This window comes from Haliotis cracherodii, unplaced genomic scaffold, assembly GCF_022045235.1.
Source record: "Haliotis cracherodii isolate W230 unplaced genomic scaffold, xgHalCrac1.p SCAF_5, whole genome shotgun sequence".
Lineage (NCBI taxonomy): Eukaryota > Metazoa > Mollusca > Gastropoda > Lepetellida > Haliotidae > Haliotis > Haliotis cracherodii.
This window is the reverse complement of record NW_027266308.1, coordinates 61,969,130-61,984,994: the sequence shown is the minus strand read 5'-3', so window position 1 is coordinate 61,984,994 and position 15,865 is coordinate 61,969,130. Positions and strand designations below refer to the sequence as shown.

Genomic DNA, 15,865 nt, shown 5'->3' with positions numbered 1-15,865 from the left:
AAGTCTGGCCAAGCTAAATCCTTGATGACACAGATCTTGATCAGAAGTTGGATCCATCTAAATCCTTGATGACAAATCTACATCATAAGTCTGGCCAAGCCAAATCCTTGATGACACAGATCTTGATCAGAAGTCTGGCCAAGCTAAATCCTTGATGACAAATCTACATCATAAGTCTGGCCAAGCTAAATCCTTGATGACACAGATCTTGATCAGAAGTTGAATCCAGCTAAATCCTTGATGACAAATCTACATCATAAGTCTGGCCAAGCTAAATCCTTGATGACACAGATCTTGATCAGAAGTCTGGCCAAGCTAAATCCTTGATGACAAATCTACATCATAAGTCTGGCCAAGCTAAATCCTTGATGACACAGATCTTGATCAGAAGTCTGGCCAAGCTAAATCCTTGATGACAAATCTACATCATAAGTCTGGCCAAGCTAAATCCTTGATGACACATATCTTGATCAGAAGTTGGATCCAGCTAAATCCTTGATGACAAATCTACATCATAAGCCTAGCCAAGCTAAATCCTTGATGACACAGATCTTGATCAGAAGTTGGATCCATCTAAATCCTTGATGACAAATCTACATCATAAGTCTGGCCAATCTGAATCCTTATTGACACAAATCTACATGAGAAGTTAGGGAAAGCTGAATCCTTGATGACACAAATCTACATGAGAAGTTAGGCAAAGCTGAATCCTTATTGACACAAATCTACATGAGAAGTTAGGCAAAGCTGAATCCTTATTGACACAAATCTACACGAGAAGTTAGGCAAAGCTGAATCCTTATTGACACAAATCTACACGAGAAGTTAGGCAAAGCCGAATCCTTATTGACCCAAATCTACACGAGAAGTTAGGCAAAGCCGAAAGCTTACTGACACAAATCTACAGCTCTGCATTCCAGCTCAATTCTTGATGACAAAAATCTGCATGAGAAGTCGTGCCAAGCGCTAAATCCTTATTGACACAAATCTGTTCCAGAAGGCAGATCCAACAAGGTCCCAGATGACCAAAATTCTGCTGTAGGAACTAAGCCTAAATATAATATTTCTTATTGTTGACTTGCATTTGCAAGTGTTTGTTATGGGTGCAGGATATGCTTAGCTTTTCTCGAACATCTGGTATCGACACTATTTCATAGTGATTCGCATAAACACATGCTTATGATATGGCAATAGTCGTACAATGGACTGTTCTTTTAGCAGATATTTCTTATGATCATGGAAAGCACCTTCCCTTTTATTTGTTTGATGACACAGACTGCCATGCTGAAGCGAAGATCTTTATGATTTACAGACGCTTTCATCAAGATCACATATATCAAGCATATAGTCACCTCAGGTTGTTACTGCATTCGGGATTTTGGTATGAACTCTGTCTTGGTGGAAAAAAGCCAGCCCATATTTTTCTTGCAAAACCTCCACAAAAGAGGCAGACCAATACACTGATCTGCCAGTCATTTGTATTGCGTTATATTAGCGTCAAAGAAAGATCGGCCTTGTATAGAACAAGTTCTGGAACCACTGATCTGCCAGTCATTTGTATTGCGTTATACTACCATCAAAGAAAGATCGGCCTGGTATAGATCAACAGTTCTGGAACCAGTGATATGCCAGTCATTTGTATTGCGTTATATTAGCGTCAAAGAAAGATCGGCCTGGTATAGACCAATGGTTCCAGAACCACTGATCTGACAGTCTTTTGTATTGCGTTATATTAGCGTCAAAGAAAGATCGGCCTGGTATAGACCAATGGTTCCAGAACCACTGATCTGCCAGTCTTTTGTATTGCGTTATATTAGCGTCAAAGAAAGATCGGCCTGGTATCGACCAACAGTTAACAGTTATGTTAAAATGTGGCATGGTATTACAGTGGGCGAGCATTACAAACTCGGGAGTAGTCCGGACCTGTACACGCACGCACACACACACGCCGCTACATAAGTGCAATAATCTTCAACGTGGCGTTAAACCCAATTTCCCCTCACCTCCACGTGCATGTTTCAGACATATTAGGCATGGCGTCTGACCTGTTATATTTTTTGCTTTGAGGCAGATACTGTAATTGTCCATAGATTGTCGGTGGTGAAAGCTGAGGTTAAGGTGTTCTCATACACACTTGTGTGTAGCTTCACTGCCTGACTTACAAGGTACCATGATGTCAACATGACATAGGACATACTACGGGAAGTCGGGAACGTTATGAAAGTGTTTTAATTCTTTAGTGAACATTACATTTTACACACTTCTACGACCCGTAAAGATCCAGGGTAGAATAGATCTTCAGGAACCCATGCTTGTCGTAAGAAGCGACAAACGCGATCACTGACATGGTTGATGCATGTCATCACTTTCCAATTGCGTGGATTGATGCTCATGATGTCAATCACTGGATTGTCTGGTCCAGACACGATTATTGACAGATCGCCGTCATATAGCTGGACTATTGTTGTGTGCGGCGTTAAACAACAAACAAACAGACAGACAGACAGACAGACAGACAAATGTATTCGGTACTTCAGGCCATCGGCCCATAATACAATGGAAATATACTGTATATATATATTTGCATGCTGAGTAGATTTAATAATGATTTACCGTTCAACACTGTGTTTCCGTTCGACTTGGAAGAGAAATTTACCTAAGCTTTTTATAATTTGTTCGTTTTCAGCTGACAGTTTTATGAAATTATCAATGGCGGGAGGGGTAACGAGACGCTTGGGAAAAGAGTTTCTTCTTGCTCTGGAATACTGGTCACAAATCATAAGAACATGGAATTCATCTTCAACATGGTTATGTCCCTTCGAAAAACAGAAATTGCAGACACGTTCATTATATGGGATGTTGTTGTGACGCAGCAAGTCTGAAATTATTACACCCGAACATGGCAATAAGTCTACGTTGGTAAGAGTGAGTGAGTATGGTTTTACGCCGCTTTTAGCAATATTCCAGCAATATCACGGCGGGGGACACCAGAAATGGGCTTCACACATTGTAGACATGTCGGGAATGGAACCCGGGTCTTCGGCGTGACGAGCGAACGCTTTAACCACTGGGCTACCCGACCGCCCCACGTTGGTAAGAAGACATATCACAAACAAACAAAACACACTGTTCCCAAATACAATAAAGTAACTGAAAACATGTATACTGTCAACATGGATATATTTCCAGTAATATGCATGTAATATTCCTGATACAGACGTTGGTTTAACACTTTGTTAATCCTTCTGGACATGTTCATGATCACAAAGACCGTGCTTCTGCCACATAAGTAATTACACATACACTGAGTCGCTACTGTGAGAGCGACATTCAGAGATCATGCTGATCAGAACAGATTACCTTTTATTCATTTAACAACTTGCAGTTCACAACAATTTGTTGTAATTGATATGGCATATATTAATTGCATCTTAACAGTTCCAAGTCAAATATCAGTTATATTTAATAGTCCAGTTTAGTATTGTGAAAGGTTATTAACCTTCCAGCCCTGTTTGACACGTGCATGTTCTTCATCGGGAGAATTGTTGCTTGAGCCATTGAACCGTCTAAATATCCAGGGTTATGTACATAAACATAATGCTATATAAAAGATATGTGAAACAATACCTATGACATGCTTTGAAATTAAATCGTTTGTCAAATTTATATTAAACTTTATCATAATTTTATTTTTTGCTCTGTAATATTGATGTTCACAACAGATTGTTGTCATCCACAAGTTGTTGTTCAAAACGATTGAAGATCCGGATGAAAATGGTCTTCAGCAACCCATGCTTGTATTGAAGCTGTGCATACACATGCCGTGCAACGTCCAACCTACTTTCATAGATATAAGATCCGGGGTAGAATAGGTCTTCAGCAACCAATTCTTGCCGTAAAAGGCGACTATGCTTGTAAGAGGCGACTAACGGGATTGGGTCAGGCTCGCTGACTTAGTTGATGCGTGTAATACTATCCCAATCGCGTGGATCATAGCATATTGAGAAAGATTCTGTAGGCATGATATATTTGCGATATATTGACGCGAACGCAGTGTTATGGGGGGAAATCTTATCAATCTTGAAGCTCTGTTTGACATTTAGATATTCTCAGTTAAAAGTAATAACGGAAAAAGGATTTGACTTAACTGACCCTCAACTTCGTCAATGTACATCAGTCATAACATATTGAGAAAGATTCTGTAGCCATGATATATTTTCTAAGAACTCTTGTGTAGAAACCAAAACAATTATATATCAGGTAACAAAGCAACAAAAAGACACTTCTCAGCAGCTGTACATCCAGCTCTACCTTTCGTGCCAGTATAAGCGTAAATTAAGCTGTCACGTCTCTTCTTCCTGGTTACAGAACGTCATTGTGGGCAATCCTTTTATGAATTGAACATGAAAACGATGGACCCCAAGGATGCCTAAGACAATCGTACGGTCCATGGCTTGAAGTCTCCCTCTGGTGTGGGTTTTACCTAAAACATATATAGCATATGGGATATAAAATAGCATGGTCATTATGAATACGGTTAACTGCAGGGAAACACACCTGTTAATCTTTACACCCATGCGGTCACAAAACATTTAAGTTGCTTTTTTGAGGTTAAAAAAATACCAAAAAGTCTTCCGGTTACTGGAGTAAAGTCATGAAACGACTAACATGAACGAATGAAACCATGACAATGGATTTCTACGTTTATCATGAAGGCAGACCACAAGTTGAAACGTGGTTATACTGCAGGTATTTTTAGAAAGAATACAGGGAATCAACCTTTTTGGTAAACTGGTCCTGACAAGCCATTCTGACTGTTTCTGGAGTAGCCGGACAGTCCAGTTGGAACCGGTCTGGGCAGCCTGCATCTGCCCTGGATGATTTGACGGCGTCAGCAATGGCGAAGAACACGGAGAGAGCGAGGCCATATGACGCCTCTCCAACACCCTGTAATACAACAAGCACACGATACAGATATACAAGAAAACAGCCATCAATGTTCCTTGAAGCACATTTCCTAAGGGGAACAGATGTCATTCAAGAAGAGAATGAACTGGGTTTAACGCCGCTTTGAATATGACGGTAAGGGGTCAGGGTCATATGACACACACGTTTATCAGTTCTGTGAAACGAATCAGCACGGGTAGGGTGCTGGTTCGCATCGCGATTCTGATGTTCGAACTTATTCGAATTTATTAATTCAATTATTCCTTAAACGTGTTCCCTTCCATGACGCCAGTTCTCTTTTTTCCGATAAAGCAGCTGGCATCAATCTCGATACTATTGAACATAACGTAATTTTTCAGGGCCTTATCATTTGCAGAAGCCCGAGGTCTTCCATTAATTGACCGAGGGAATTTGTTATAGAATAAATATAAACAACAGTGTCGCTTTTGAAACATTTACTGCAATCAACACACAACGAAAGTAACTGATCCACTTTTACAAATATGGAAACATCATAGAACAAACAAGATGACGTCACCTAACAACGGGCGTGATATTGGCCCGCCGTCAAGCAATATGAGGGCATTATCAAGTTACAGTGGCCAGCTCATTTCTGATAACATGCAGGCGGTTTTATGATAATTCTATTCATTTTAGCTATACAATTTAATATAGAGCATACACACGAAGACAGACACATATTCTCGTTTAGATTGTTATATATAACAGAAAGTCAACAGAAATCATTTGGCCAATTGTTAGATTTATTTTTCTCGTGTATAAGTTCGGAAGATAATAAAATTCTTCTACTAACCTTGGAGCCATATATGGCATATTTATTGTGGCTGTCTCTGAGCAGTTGCACGTTCATCTGAGAGGGTATGTTACCGATGGAAGGTATCTTGTAGGTGCCGGGCCCCTGGGTGAGCAGCACCCCGTCGGGGCTGACCTGGTAGTCCTCGAGGACGTAGAGACCGTAGCCCTGTTGGATATACGTATAGAGTGCCTGTAGCAAGTTGTCTATATCCTGTACCACAGACTCAAAACGCTCAGAGGGTTGTGTGTGTCTACTTCATGGTTGACAACCACTGACAACGTACACCTAGGGTTCAACTTCACTGTTGACAACCACTGACAACGTTTACCTAGGGTTCAACTTCGCGGTTGACAACCACTAACAACGTATACCTAGGGTTCAACTTCGCGGTTGACAACCACTGACAACGTTTACCTAGGGTTCAACTTCGCGGTTGATAACCACTGACAACGTTTACCTAGGGTTCAACTTCACGATTGACAACCACTGACAACTTTTACCTAGAGTTCTACTTCACGGTTGACAACCACTGACAACGTTTACCTAGGGTTCTACTTCACGGTTGACAACCACTGACAACGTTTACCTAGGGTTGAACTTCACGGTTGACAACCACTGACAACGTTTACCTAGGGTTCAACTTCACGGTTGACAACCACTGACAACGTACACCTAGGGTTCTACTTCACTGTTGACAACCACTGACAACGTTTACCTAGGGTTGAACTTCACGGTTGACAACCACTGACAACGTTTACCTAGGGTTCAACTTCACGGTTGACAACCACTGACAACGTACACCTAGGGTTCTACTTCACGGTTGACAACCACTGACAACGTTTACCTAGGGTTCAACTTCGCGGTTGACAACCACTGACAACGTACACCTAGTGTTCAACTTCACGGTTGACAACCACTGACAACGTACACCTAGGGTTCAACTTCACGGTTGACAACCACTGACAACGTTTACCTAGGGTTCAACTTCACGGTTGACAACCACTAACAACGTATACCTAGGGTTCAACTTCACGGTTGACAACCACTGACAACGTTTACCTAGGGTTCTACTTCACGGTTGACAACCACTGACAACGTACACCTAGGGTTCAACTTCGCGGTTGACAACCACTGACAACGTTTACCTAGGGTTCAACTTCACGATTGACAACCACTGACAACGTTTACCTAGAGTTCTACTTCACGGTTGACAACCACTGACAACGTTTACCTAGGGTTCTACTTCACGGTTGACAACCACTGACAACGTTTACCTAGGGTTGAACTTCACGGTTGACAACCACTGACAACGTTTACCTAGGGTTCAACTTCACGAATGACAACCACTGACAACGTACACCTAGGGTTCTACTTCACTGTTGACAACCACTGACAACGTTTACCTAGGGTTGAACTTCACGGTTGACAACCACTGACAACGTTTACCTAGGGTTCAACTTCACGGTTGACAACCACTGACAACGTACACCTAGGGTTCTACTTCACGGTTGACAACCACTGACAACGTTTACCTAGGGTTCAACTTCGCGGTTGACAACCACTGACAACGTACACCTAGTGTTCAACTTCACGGTTGACAACCACTGACAACGTACACCTAGGGTTCAACTTCACGGTTGACAACCACTGACAACGTTTACCTAGGGTTCAACTTCACGGTTGACAACCACTAACAACGTATACCTAGGGTTCAACTTCACGGTTGACAACCACTGACAACGTTTACCTAGGGTTCTACTTCACGGTTGACAACCACTGACAACGTACACCTAGGGTTCAACTTCGCGGTTGACAACCACTGACAACGTACACCTAGGGTTCAACTTCACGGTTGACAACCACTGACAACGTATATCTAGGGTTGAACTTCATGTTTGACAACCACTGACAACGTACACCTAGGGTTCAACTTCTCGGTTGACAACCACTGACAGCGTATACCTAGGGTTCAACTTCACGGTTGACTACCAGTGACAACGTATACAATACACTTACAATTACAGATGGTGTCAAGTTGTTGCCTGTCTGGATAAAGATAGTTCGTACAAACACAGAAGACATATGAACATTTCTAAAGTGTATTTTGGGACAAATGAAACAGTTGAACATTGTCCTTACCTTACTATTATATAAACGGACCCCTTTAATCATAGAGACTAATATTTTTATCCCGATTCTGTTATAAATACCATCAACCCATTCGACTGCATAACTTTGTGACCCGTGAAGATCCGGGATAGAATAGGTCCTCAGGAACCCATGCTTGCCATAAAAGGCGACTATGCTTGTCATAAGAGGCGACTAACGGGGTCGGGTGGTCAGGCTCGCTGACATGGTTGATGCATGTCATCGTATCCCAATGGCGTGGATCGATGCTCATGATGTCAATCACTGGATTGTCTGGTCCAGATCTCGATTACTTATAGACCGCCGTCATATTGATGTAATATTGCTGAGTGCGGCGTACAACAACAAACAAACAAGCATAACTTGGTAGCTAGTGTAATACTATGCTAATTAAGTCACTAGGGAGATGTAGAAGGTGACGTCACTTTCAAACGAAGCTAAGACAATCTAATCAGTCAAGGGTACTTTAACAGTACACTGTATAATCGAGAATGCTGAAGAAAGCCACATATTAACGGTGCTGTGGTGCTCCAGACGTTCACGCATACTCCTTTTTTCGAGTGTCACCGAAATCACACCTAAGATATTATATAATATACAAATCAGGTACCAACCTGAATAAATGCACCCTCAATCTGACCGATGTCCACTGTCGGGTTCAGACTGTCACCGGCATCCACAACAAGGTCAGACCTGATCATGTGATGCTCGCCGGTCAAACAGTCAATCTCGACCTCCGAGCAGGCGGCGCCGTACACGAAGTAGTTGTACATGACGTTGTTGTAGCTAGTGGCGTTGTAGTGGAGACCATCCATCCTTTATCATATAAATGTATGTAATAACTTACACAGATGTCTTGGTTTCAATATCATGGTTTTTTACTATGTCGAAATTCACTTTTAGGCACAAACAAAAACCAAATGAGAAAATTTGCGTTGCTGATCTCTATCTGGGTCGGCTTGCGCACTATTGCAACTCCCATTCTTTAACATAGACTTTGCGACTGCTTTGTGCAAGAGGCCACTTAACTCACAGCTGAAGGCTCCATTCGCATAATAGTTCTACTTACAAGAAGTAATTATGCAATAGGATATTAACTTGAGGGAAATTTAAAGGATTGTTTTGAAATGAATTATTGGATAACACGTCTATAGCCTGCTTTCACTGTAAACGTATTCAGGGGTATGCAACCCAGTAAAGATAAAGCATGTGTTACTTGAAGAATCCTGTCGCCATCAGTTGGACTCGGTCCATGTAGGCGGCATTAACCTGGTAGTAAAGAGGTCACATTAGAAACAGGAGAAATATAGACGATGAGAACGATCTATAGGTAAAGGCCCTGAAGCGTTATGTCCAGGACTATCCCGTGGAACTACAGTAAACTACGGTTATAACGAACTCAAAGGGACCATAAATTTTAGTTCGTTATAACCGTAGTTCGTTATATGCATATATACAGCATATATACAACAAATGGCCGGGACCAAAAGAACTGTTCGTTATATCCGCCAGTTCGTTATAAGCGTGTTCGTTATAAACGTAGTTTACTTTATAAGAATAAGCATATGTTTAATTACTTCCAGAGAAAAAACGTTTTTGTTTCTGAATATTTCCAACGAACAATATTTTATTCGACGAAACAGAGACATGATTTTAATGTTTGATGATGTGTCGACAGTTTTTTATATTCACAGGAAATTGCCCCCACTTTCTAAGACATTCAGTTTACTCTGAATTATTCACAATGTCAATGTGACATACCCACTCCTTCCATGTTCCCTTGGGTTTCATGTATGGTTTAAGGCGGTTGAAGAGTTGGTGACAAGCATCCTAGGAAATATATAAATACACTGTTCATAATCACAGAAACATCATCAGGAAACAGACATGCACTTATCTTCGTCATGAAAACGTACAGGTTCCTATATTCATCATGAACACGTACATGTCCCTATTTTCGTCATGAACACGTACAGGTCCCTATCTTCGTCATTCACGTACAGGTCCCTATCTTCGTCATGAACACGTACTGTCACAGGTCCCTATTTTCGTCATGAACACGTACAGGTCCCTATTTTTGTCATGAACACGTACAGTACCCTATATTCGTCATGAACACGTACAGGTCCCTATATTCGTCATGGACACGTACAGGTCCCTATTTTCGTCATGAACACGTACAGGTCCCCATACTGGTCATGAACACGTACAGGTCCCTATATTCGTCATTCACGTACAGGTCCCTATTTTCGTCATGGACACGTACAGGTCCCTATTTTTGTCATGAACACGTACAGTACCCTATATTCGTCATGAACACGTACAGGTCCCTATATTCGTCATGGACACGTACAGGTCCCTATTTTCGTCATGAACACGTACAGGTCCCTATTTTCGTCATGAACACGTACAGGACCCTATTTTCGTCATGAACACGTACAGGACCCTATATTCGTCATGAACACGTACAGGTCCCTATATTCGTCATGGACACGTACAGGTCCCTATATTCGTCATGAACACGTACAGGTCCCTATCTTCGTCATAAACACGTACAGGTCCCAATCTTCATCATGAAAACCTACGTCCTTATTTTCATCATGAAAACCTACATCGCCTTATTTTCATCATGTAAACGTTCATATACATATAAAACACTTAGATTCGGGACGTGGATTTCGATGTATTTCGTTCGAAATATCAAGTAAGACAGTGCAAGGACCTGGTCACATACCTGCACCGCGACTCCATTGATGTCTGCAGTGGCTGAGCCAGCACTTAACGAGGCGTTGTTGATCTTGTCTGTGCTGCAGGCCTCAACGTGGATGAAGGAAGGGGATATACGCAACTCTCGACTGGCGACCTGCGACAGAACTACACCGTCAATCCTCGTTTGGGTCAATCTCATTAAAATCAGATCAACTTTGTTCTCTCTATCGCTTAACAAAGATCTGAGAACATCCCATTACGGGTCACGTCAGAACGACCTTTCATCCGACCAATCAACGCGGTGCTTACCAGATGATGAAAATGACAGTCGGAATGTGTTTTCTAATCATGTAACCTCGAAAACGTTAACAGGGAACGTTTGAACGGGAAGTCGTTGCACAGTACGTGGGAAGCACTGCTATACAATCTAAACCATATATTAGACATTCCGGACTGTTCGTTTGTTCAGTTTTCAAAATTTTAACCGAGAACTGTGTCAACATATTTTTGAAGCGTAGTCTGAAATGGAACTCGCCAGGTTGAAACGGGTGCATATAGCTCGAGAACGCTGCTTTCTAATTGGCTGATGTCTACATCTAGTTAGTGATTTCAGTGGTCGGTCAAAGTTCGCGAAAAGTCGTTCTGACGTGACCCTTAATGTGATATCCTCAGATCTTTGTTTTGCGGCAGCGAGAACTTAGATCTTATTTTAACGAGATTGCGTTGTATTAGTGTCGTGTTTGACCCGAGCCTTTAATTCAGGTTCGGCCTTCCTCAAGTGGCACTGCTAGGAACAGACATTGATTCCGAAGAATGGAAAAAAAAGCCGATATAGTCTCATTGCAGATGTTAATATTTCACCATCTGAAGCTAAAGTCATCATTATATTTCCCTAAACTGAGTGGGGCGGTCGGGTAGCCTAGTGGTTAAAGCGTTCGCTGGTCACGCCGAAGACCCGGGTTCGATTCCCGACATGGGTAAAATGTTAGAAGCCTATTTCTGGTGTCCGCCGCCGTGATATTGCTGGAATATTGTAAAACCATACTCACTCACTTTCCTAATATTGTGAGTATAGTTCTCATCTTCACTAAAAAATCGAACATTTCTGATGCGTATCCTCTATATTTCCAGTGCTCGCACCTACACCACGCCTTGCATCCATTCCAGTGATTCTCACGATCACAAATTACCCGTCCTTGATTGTTATTAGCCAATTTCATTTGCTACACGACTACGCCGATAAGAATCTCAGCCTCAATGTTTGGTTGGAGATATGAACAACATGGCGGCCAGTCTTATTGATCACGACAGAATTTAGGTGTCTAGGCAATACGAGTTACCTCCCTTACCCATTTCCAGTTTTCTTATCTCGACGTTTCATTGGTCGCTAAAATGTTTTTGAAAATCAAGGGCGGTAATCACGTGAATGGATCCAGGGGTTAGTGTAGGTTTACCGGAATGCGAGCCCTTGAGATACAGAGGATGGATAATCTGAAAGTGGACACCAACCTGTATCATCTTGGTGTGGATGCCCTGTCCCATCTCTACTCCTCCGTGTGCGATGAGGACAGAGCCGTCCAGGTAGATGTGAACAAGGGCACTGGCCTACAGGCGAACATGTGGCAACATATACACATGTAATAAGTCTTCATATTTTGAAAGCATCCTTTAATGTCAACCTGAGACATGAAATAACATACACTGTTAAAAAAAAGAAACGCACAGGTAGTATGTAGTTCACTGACCCTGACTACACCAAAAATCCGGTATATAAATTGGATGTATGTCATTGGAAAATGTTGGTGGCCTGATATTCGACAAACGGTGCGTCAAAACGCAGCCATTGTCAATTTGCAATGTCTTAAACGGCATTGTTTCCACACTTGTTAAAAATGTCATGGAGGAAAACAATAAAGCAAATGCAACAACGTCTTGCCCCGACCGTCGAAATCTCAAGATCTCAACCCAATCGAACACCTCTGGGATGAACTCGATCGACATGTACGTCAACGTCAGAACACGCCACAGACATTCCCTAAACTGGCCAACGTGTTTCAAATAGAATGGCGCAGAATTCCGCAGGACAGAATTCGTACACTTATTCTGTCAGTGCCGAGAAGAGCCGTGATTCCTGCCCGGGGCGGTCATGGGAGATACTTAGTTCAGCGCCACCTTGTGGCCTTCTGTGACATGTCCATATACAGTTTTCAATGCCTTTGTACAACATCATGTGACTATCGAGCTCCAACATTTCATATTTGTATCTGTGGTATTAAATTAAATATATCGACTTATTAGGTACAATTAATTTACTAAAAAGCTGCCTGTGCGTTTCATTTTGTGAAGAGTGTATACTTGAATTTGTGTTATAATCAATTTAGTTGAAGAGGGACACGAAATTGAGATTTTAAATTACTTCAACAAGGAATAGTTCTTGACTTTGTGTAGAAGAAGCCACTTTGTGTGCTGATCAATACGTCATGTTTCATGTGGCAATAATTAATTTGTTTGTATATTTGTTGTTTAACGCCGCACTCAGCAATATTCCAGCTATACGACGGTGGCCTGTAAATAATCGAGTCTAGACCAGACAACCCAGTGATTGACATCATGAGCAAGCATGGATTGCTGAAGACCTATTCCTTCCAGATCTTCACGGGTCGACAATAACTAGTACAGCAAGGGGTACTTATATTTTACTGAACCTTGAAGATCCGGGGAAGAATAGGTCTTCATGCTTGCCGTAAAAGGCGACTATGCTTGTCGTAAGAGGCGACAGACGGGATCGGGTGGTCAGGCTCGCCGACTTGGTTGATGCATGTCACCAATCCATTTGCGTGGATCGATGTTCAGCCACCTTGCACTGTGGCACTTTTTGGGAACCAAAGATAAACGTATTATTATTTCACTATTATCCAGGAGATACATAAAAGAACATGCAGTAAAGCGTCACATACCTGGTTTAACTGTTTAGCAGTTGCAGCAAAGCAAGCACTGAATTTCGCAGGTACCATTGAAAGACCTCTTTTCTTCCATCGGTTCTCACTAAATGCAAATTCAAATACACCCACATTGCATTGTATTTGCACCTGTAACTGACTATGGACAGTGTTTGTGACATTGGATATCTTTCTACTCAAGTCCTAAACTTGCTAAATTTCCGCCCCTCTGTGAAAATGTTAAAAACTGGTTACCTATAATGTATCTGAAAAAATATCTAGTTCAAAGTTTTGGTCAATTGTATTAATACTTGATTTTGTTTTCTATATTACAAGAGACTGTATACAAGGTGGTCCACTCTCGCCATATGGATTTATTATGAGCTGAAATATTATGAGAAATGATGAGAAATAACAGAACAATCAAAGGAACATCAGCAGAAAATTAGAACAAATGCTTCCGCAATTTACTGACACTACTATAACACTACTGTTATTTTAGAAGGAGCAGCGGCTTGTCTCCAAACCATGTTGAGCACTACAATCACACGCTGAATGGATAAGTAAAAGTTTTACTGAAATCTTTGTGAAAGTTGGAATTTGGAATTCTTTCACTTAACTCCTGAAGACACTGACCCATAATCAAGCTGAAATAGTTGAAAGAGAAATTATGAAGACAAACCTATGCTATTGATTCTGAAATGAAATTGGGGAAGTTAAGATTTCTTCAAACAGCAACACTAAAAAACGTGCGTAAGTGGTTCACTATACATAAGATTATATTCAACAAAATAAATAAATTGTCAATCAATTGTACAGATGTTTGTCCATGAGAAAGATTCCTCTGGTTTTTGTTGCTATGGTTACCTGTTGAAGACATCCACCTCTCGGCGGCGCTTTTCAAATTGTGAATTGGTCAAGCATTCATCCCAACATCTTCGACCACTACAGGAGGAAAGCTCTTGCTCAAAATGCGTGACATCACCAACGTTGTACATATTGAGAACGCGAATCTGGAAGCCGGAAGAATGAATACATTTACACACAAGGCCTTATTCAGTAAGCTAAAACCCAGTACAGAACAAGTTATATCCATTTCCATAAGTAATGTAAGATTGTAACATTATAATTTGATGTCAAATACACCACTAATGATCATGGTTACCGGCATGTGACTCAACACTGTCTTCACTGGTACTAGAGCTTGTAAACTGCAACGTTAAGATATTATACACCTCTTTCTAGACTAACCTTAAGTCTGTGAAACCTTATATTTCACAATATCCCTATGTTGATTTCATATAGCTAGCTAGCTAGAGCTGGCTAGACTTGCTTTTGTATGCGTTTCTAGATTTCTTTTTTCCTAAAATAAATATATTTCACAGTCATGGTGCAGGACTAGCCTCTTTCCTACGTAAAGAGTTAATTATAATAAACATAGATTTTCTGATTTCTGGGTGTTGTGATTATTGTGACCAACATCACAATAACATGTTTCACTTTTATTCAATTCAATGCATATAGGCCACCGGCCTTTGTGCGCAGAATATAATAATAGAGGCAGACTGTTAAACATTGGATAACACGTTTCTTCAACATGAGCATTATAATGTATTTAGCTAAATTAACTACAGTGTTAGGATCTTGCGATGATAAAAGGAGGCTGATTTTGTGATAGTTAGGATGGAGATAGAACTCTTTAACTCTAATTTAACATCCTGTTCAAACAATTGGTTTAATAGATAAAATGATCCGTAGGTATGTAAACAAATACACATATTGGCTATTATAAACCTAAAATTTGACTTTTAATAATGTTTTATCGTTGGAAATATTTCGGTTAACCAAACAATAACAAATCTAATGCATATTAGAGATTTTGTAATCTCTCAGCAGGAATCAACGGTAGGAACTGACAAGCACCTGTTCGGGGGCCATCTGTAGGATGTCAGCGACATGTTGTATCATCTGTTCGGTAATCAGGGTGGCCTGGGGTACCCCGAACCCCCGGAATGCTGTAGTTGAGGGTAGATTGGTCTTGCATGAGTGACCTATGCAGATCATATTTGGGATGTTGTACATTCCGTCGATTTGGAATATTATTTTACTTACAACCTGCGGTACAAAGGAAAAAGAAAACCAAATTAAATAAAGTATTTCTGATTGTCAGTTATATGTTTGTTGGGTATTAGCTGAATAATAAGGCAACACATTGAAGAACAAGCGACTATAGTGAGCTCAAGTATTTGTAAAACATTTAGTGACACAGGGCCATCAAACAGTATTCCTTGGACGTGCTGTACAT

At 41.0% G+C, this 15,865-nt stretch overlaps 1 protein-coding gene across 1 annotated transcript in view; it reads right to left on the bottom strand.

Annotated features, from left to right (window-relative positions):
• Window positions 1-3,936: 3,936 nt before the first annotated feature.
• LOC139442456 (xanthine dehydrogenase/oxidase-like) overlaps window positions 3,937-15,865 on the bottom strand; it is a 29,147-nt gene continuing 17,218 nt past the window's right edge. Inside the window, exons 24-34 of the mRNA XM_071223266.1 lie at window positions 15,484-15,675; window positions 14,428-14,573; window positions 13,579-13,666; window positions 12,131-12,226; window positions 10,647-10,775; window positions 9,674-9,742; window positions 9,129-9,181; window positions 8,527-8,728; window positions 5,762-5,929; window positions 4,780-4,947; window positions 3,937-4,483 (exon numbers count right to left, since the gene is read on the bottom strand). Of these exons, the coding sequence (XP_071079367.1) occupies window positions 4,430-4,483; window positions 4,780-4,947; window positions 5,762-5,929; window positions 8,527-8,728; window positions 9,129-9,181; window positions 9,674-9,742; window positions 10,647-10,775; window positions 12,131-12,226; window positions 13,579-13,666; window positions 14,428-14,573; window positions 15,484-15,675 (1,365 nt within the window). The 3' untranslated portion in view covers window positions 3,937-4,429. The remainder of the gene's footprint in view (window positions 4,484-4,779; window positions 4,948-5,761; window positions 5,930-8,526; window positions 8,729-9,128; window positions 9,182-9,673; window positions 9,743-10,646; window positions 10,776-12,130; window positions 12,227-13,578; window positions 13,667-14,427; window positions 14,574-15,483; window positions 15,676-15,865) is intronic.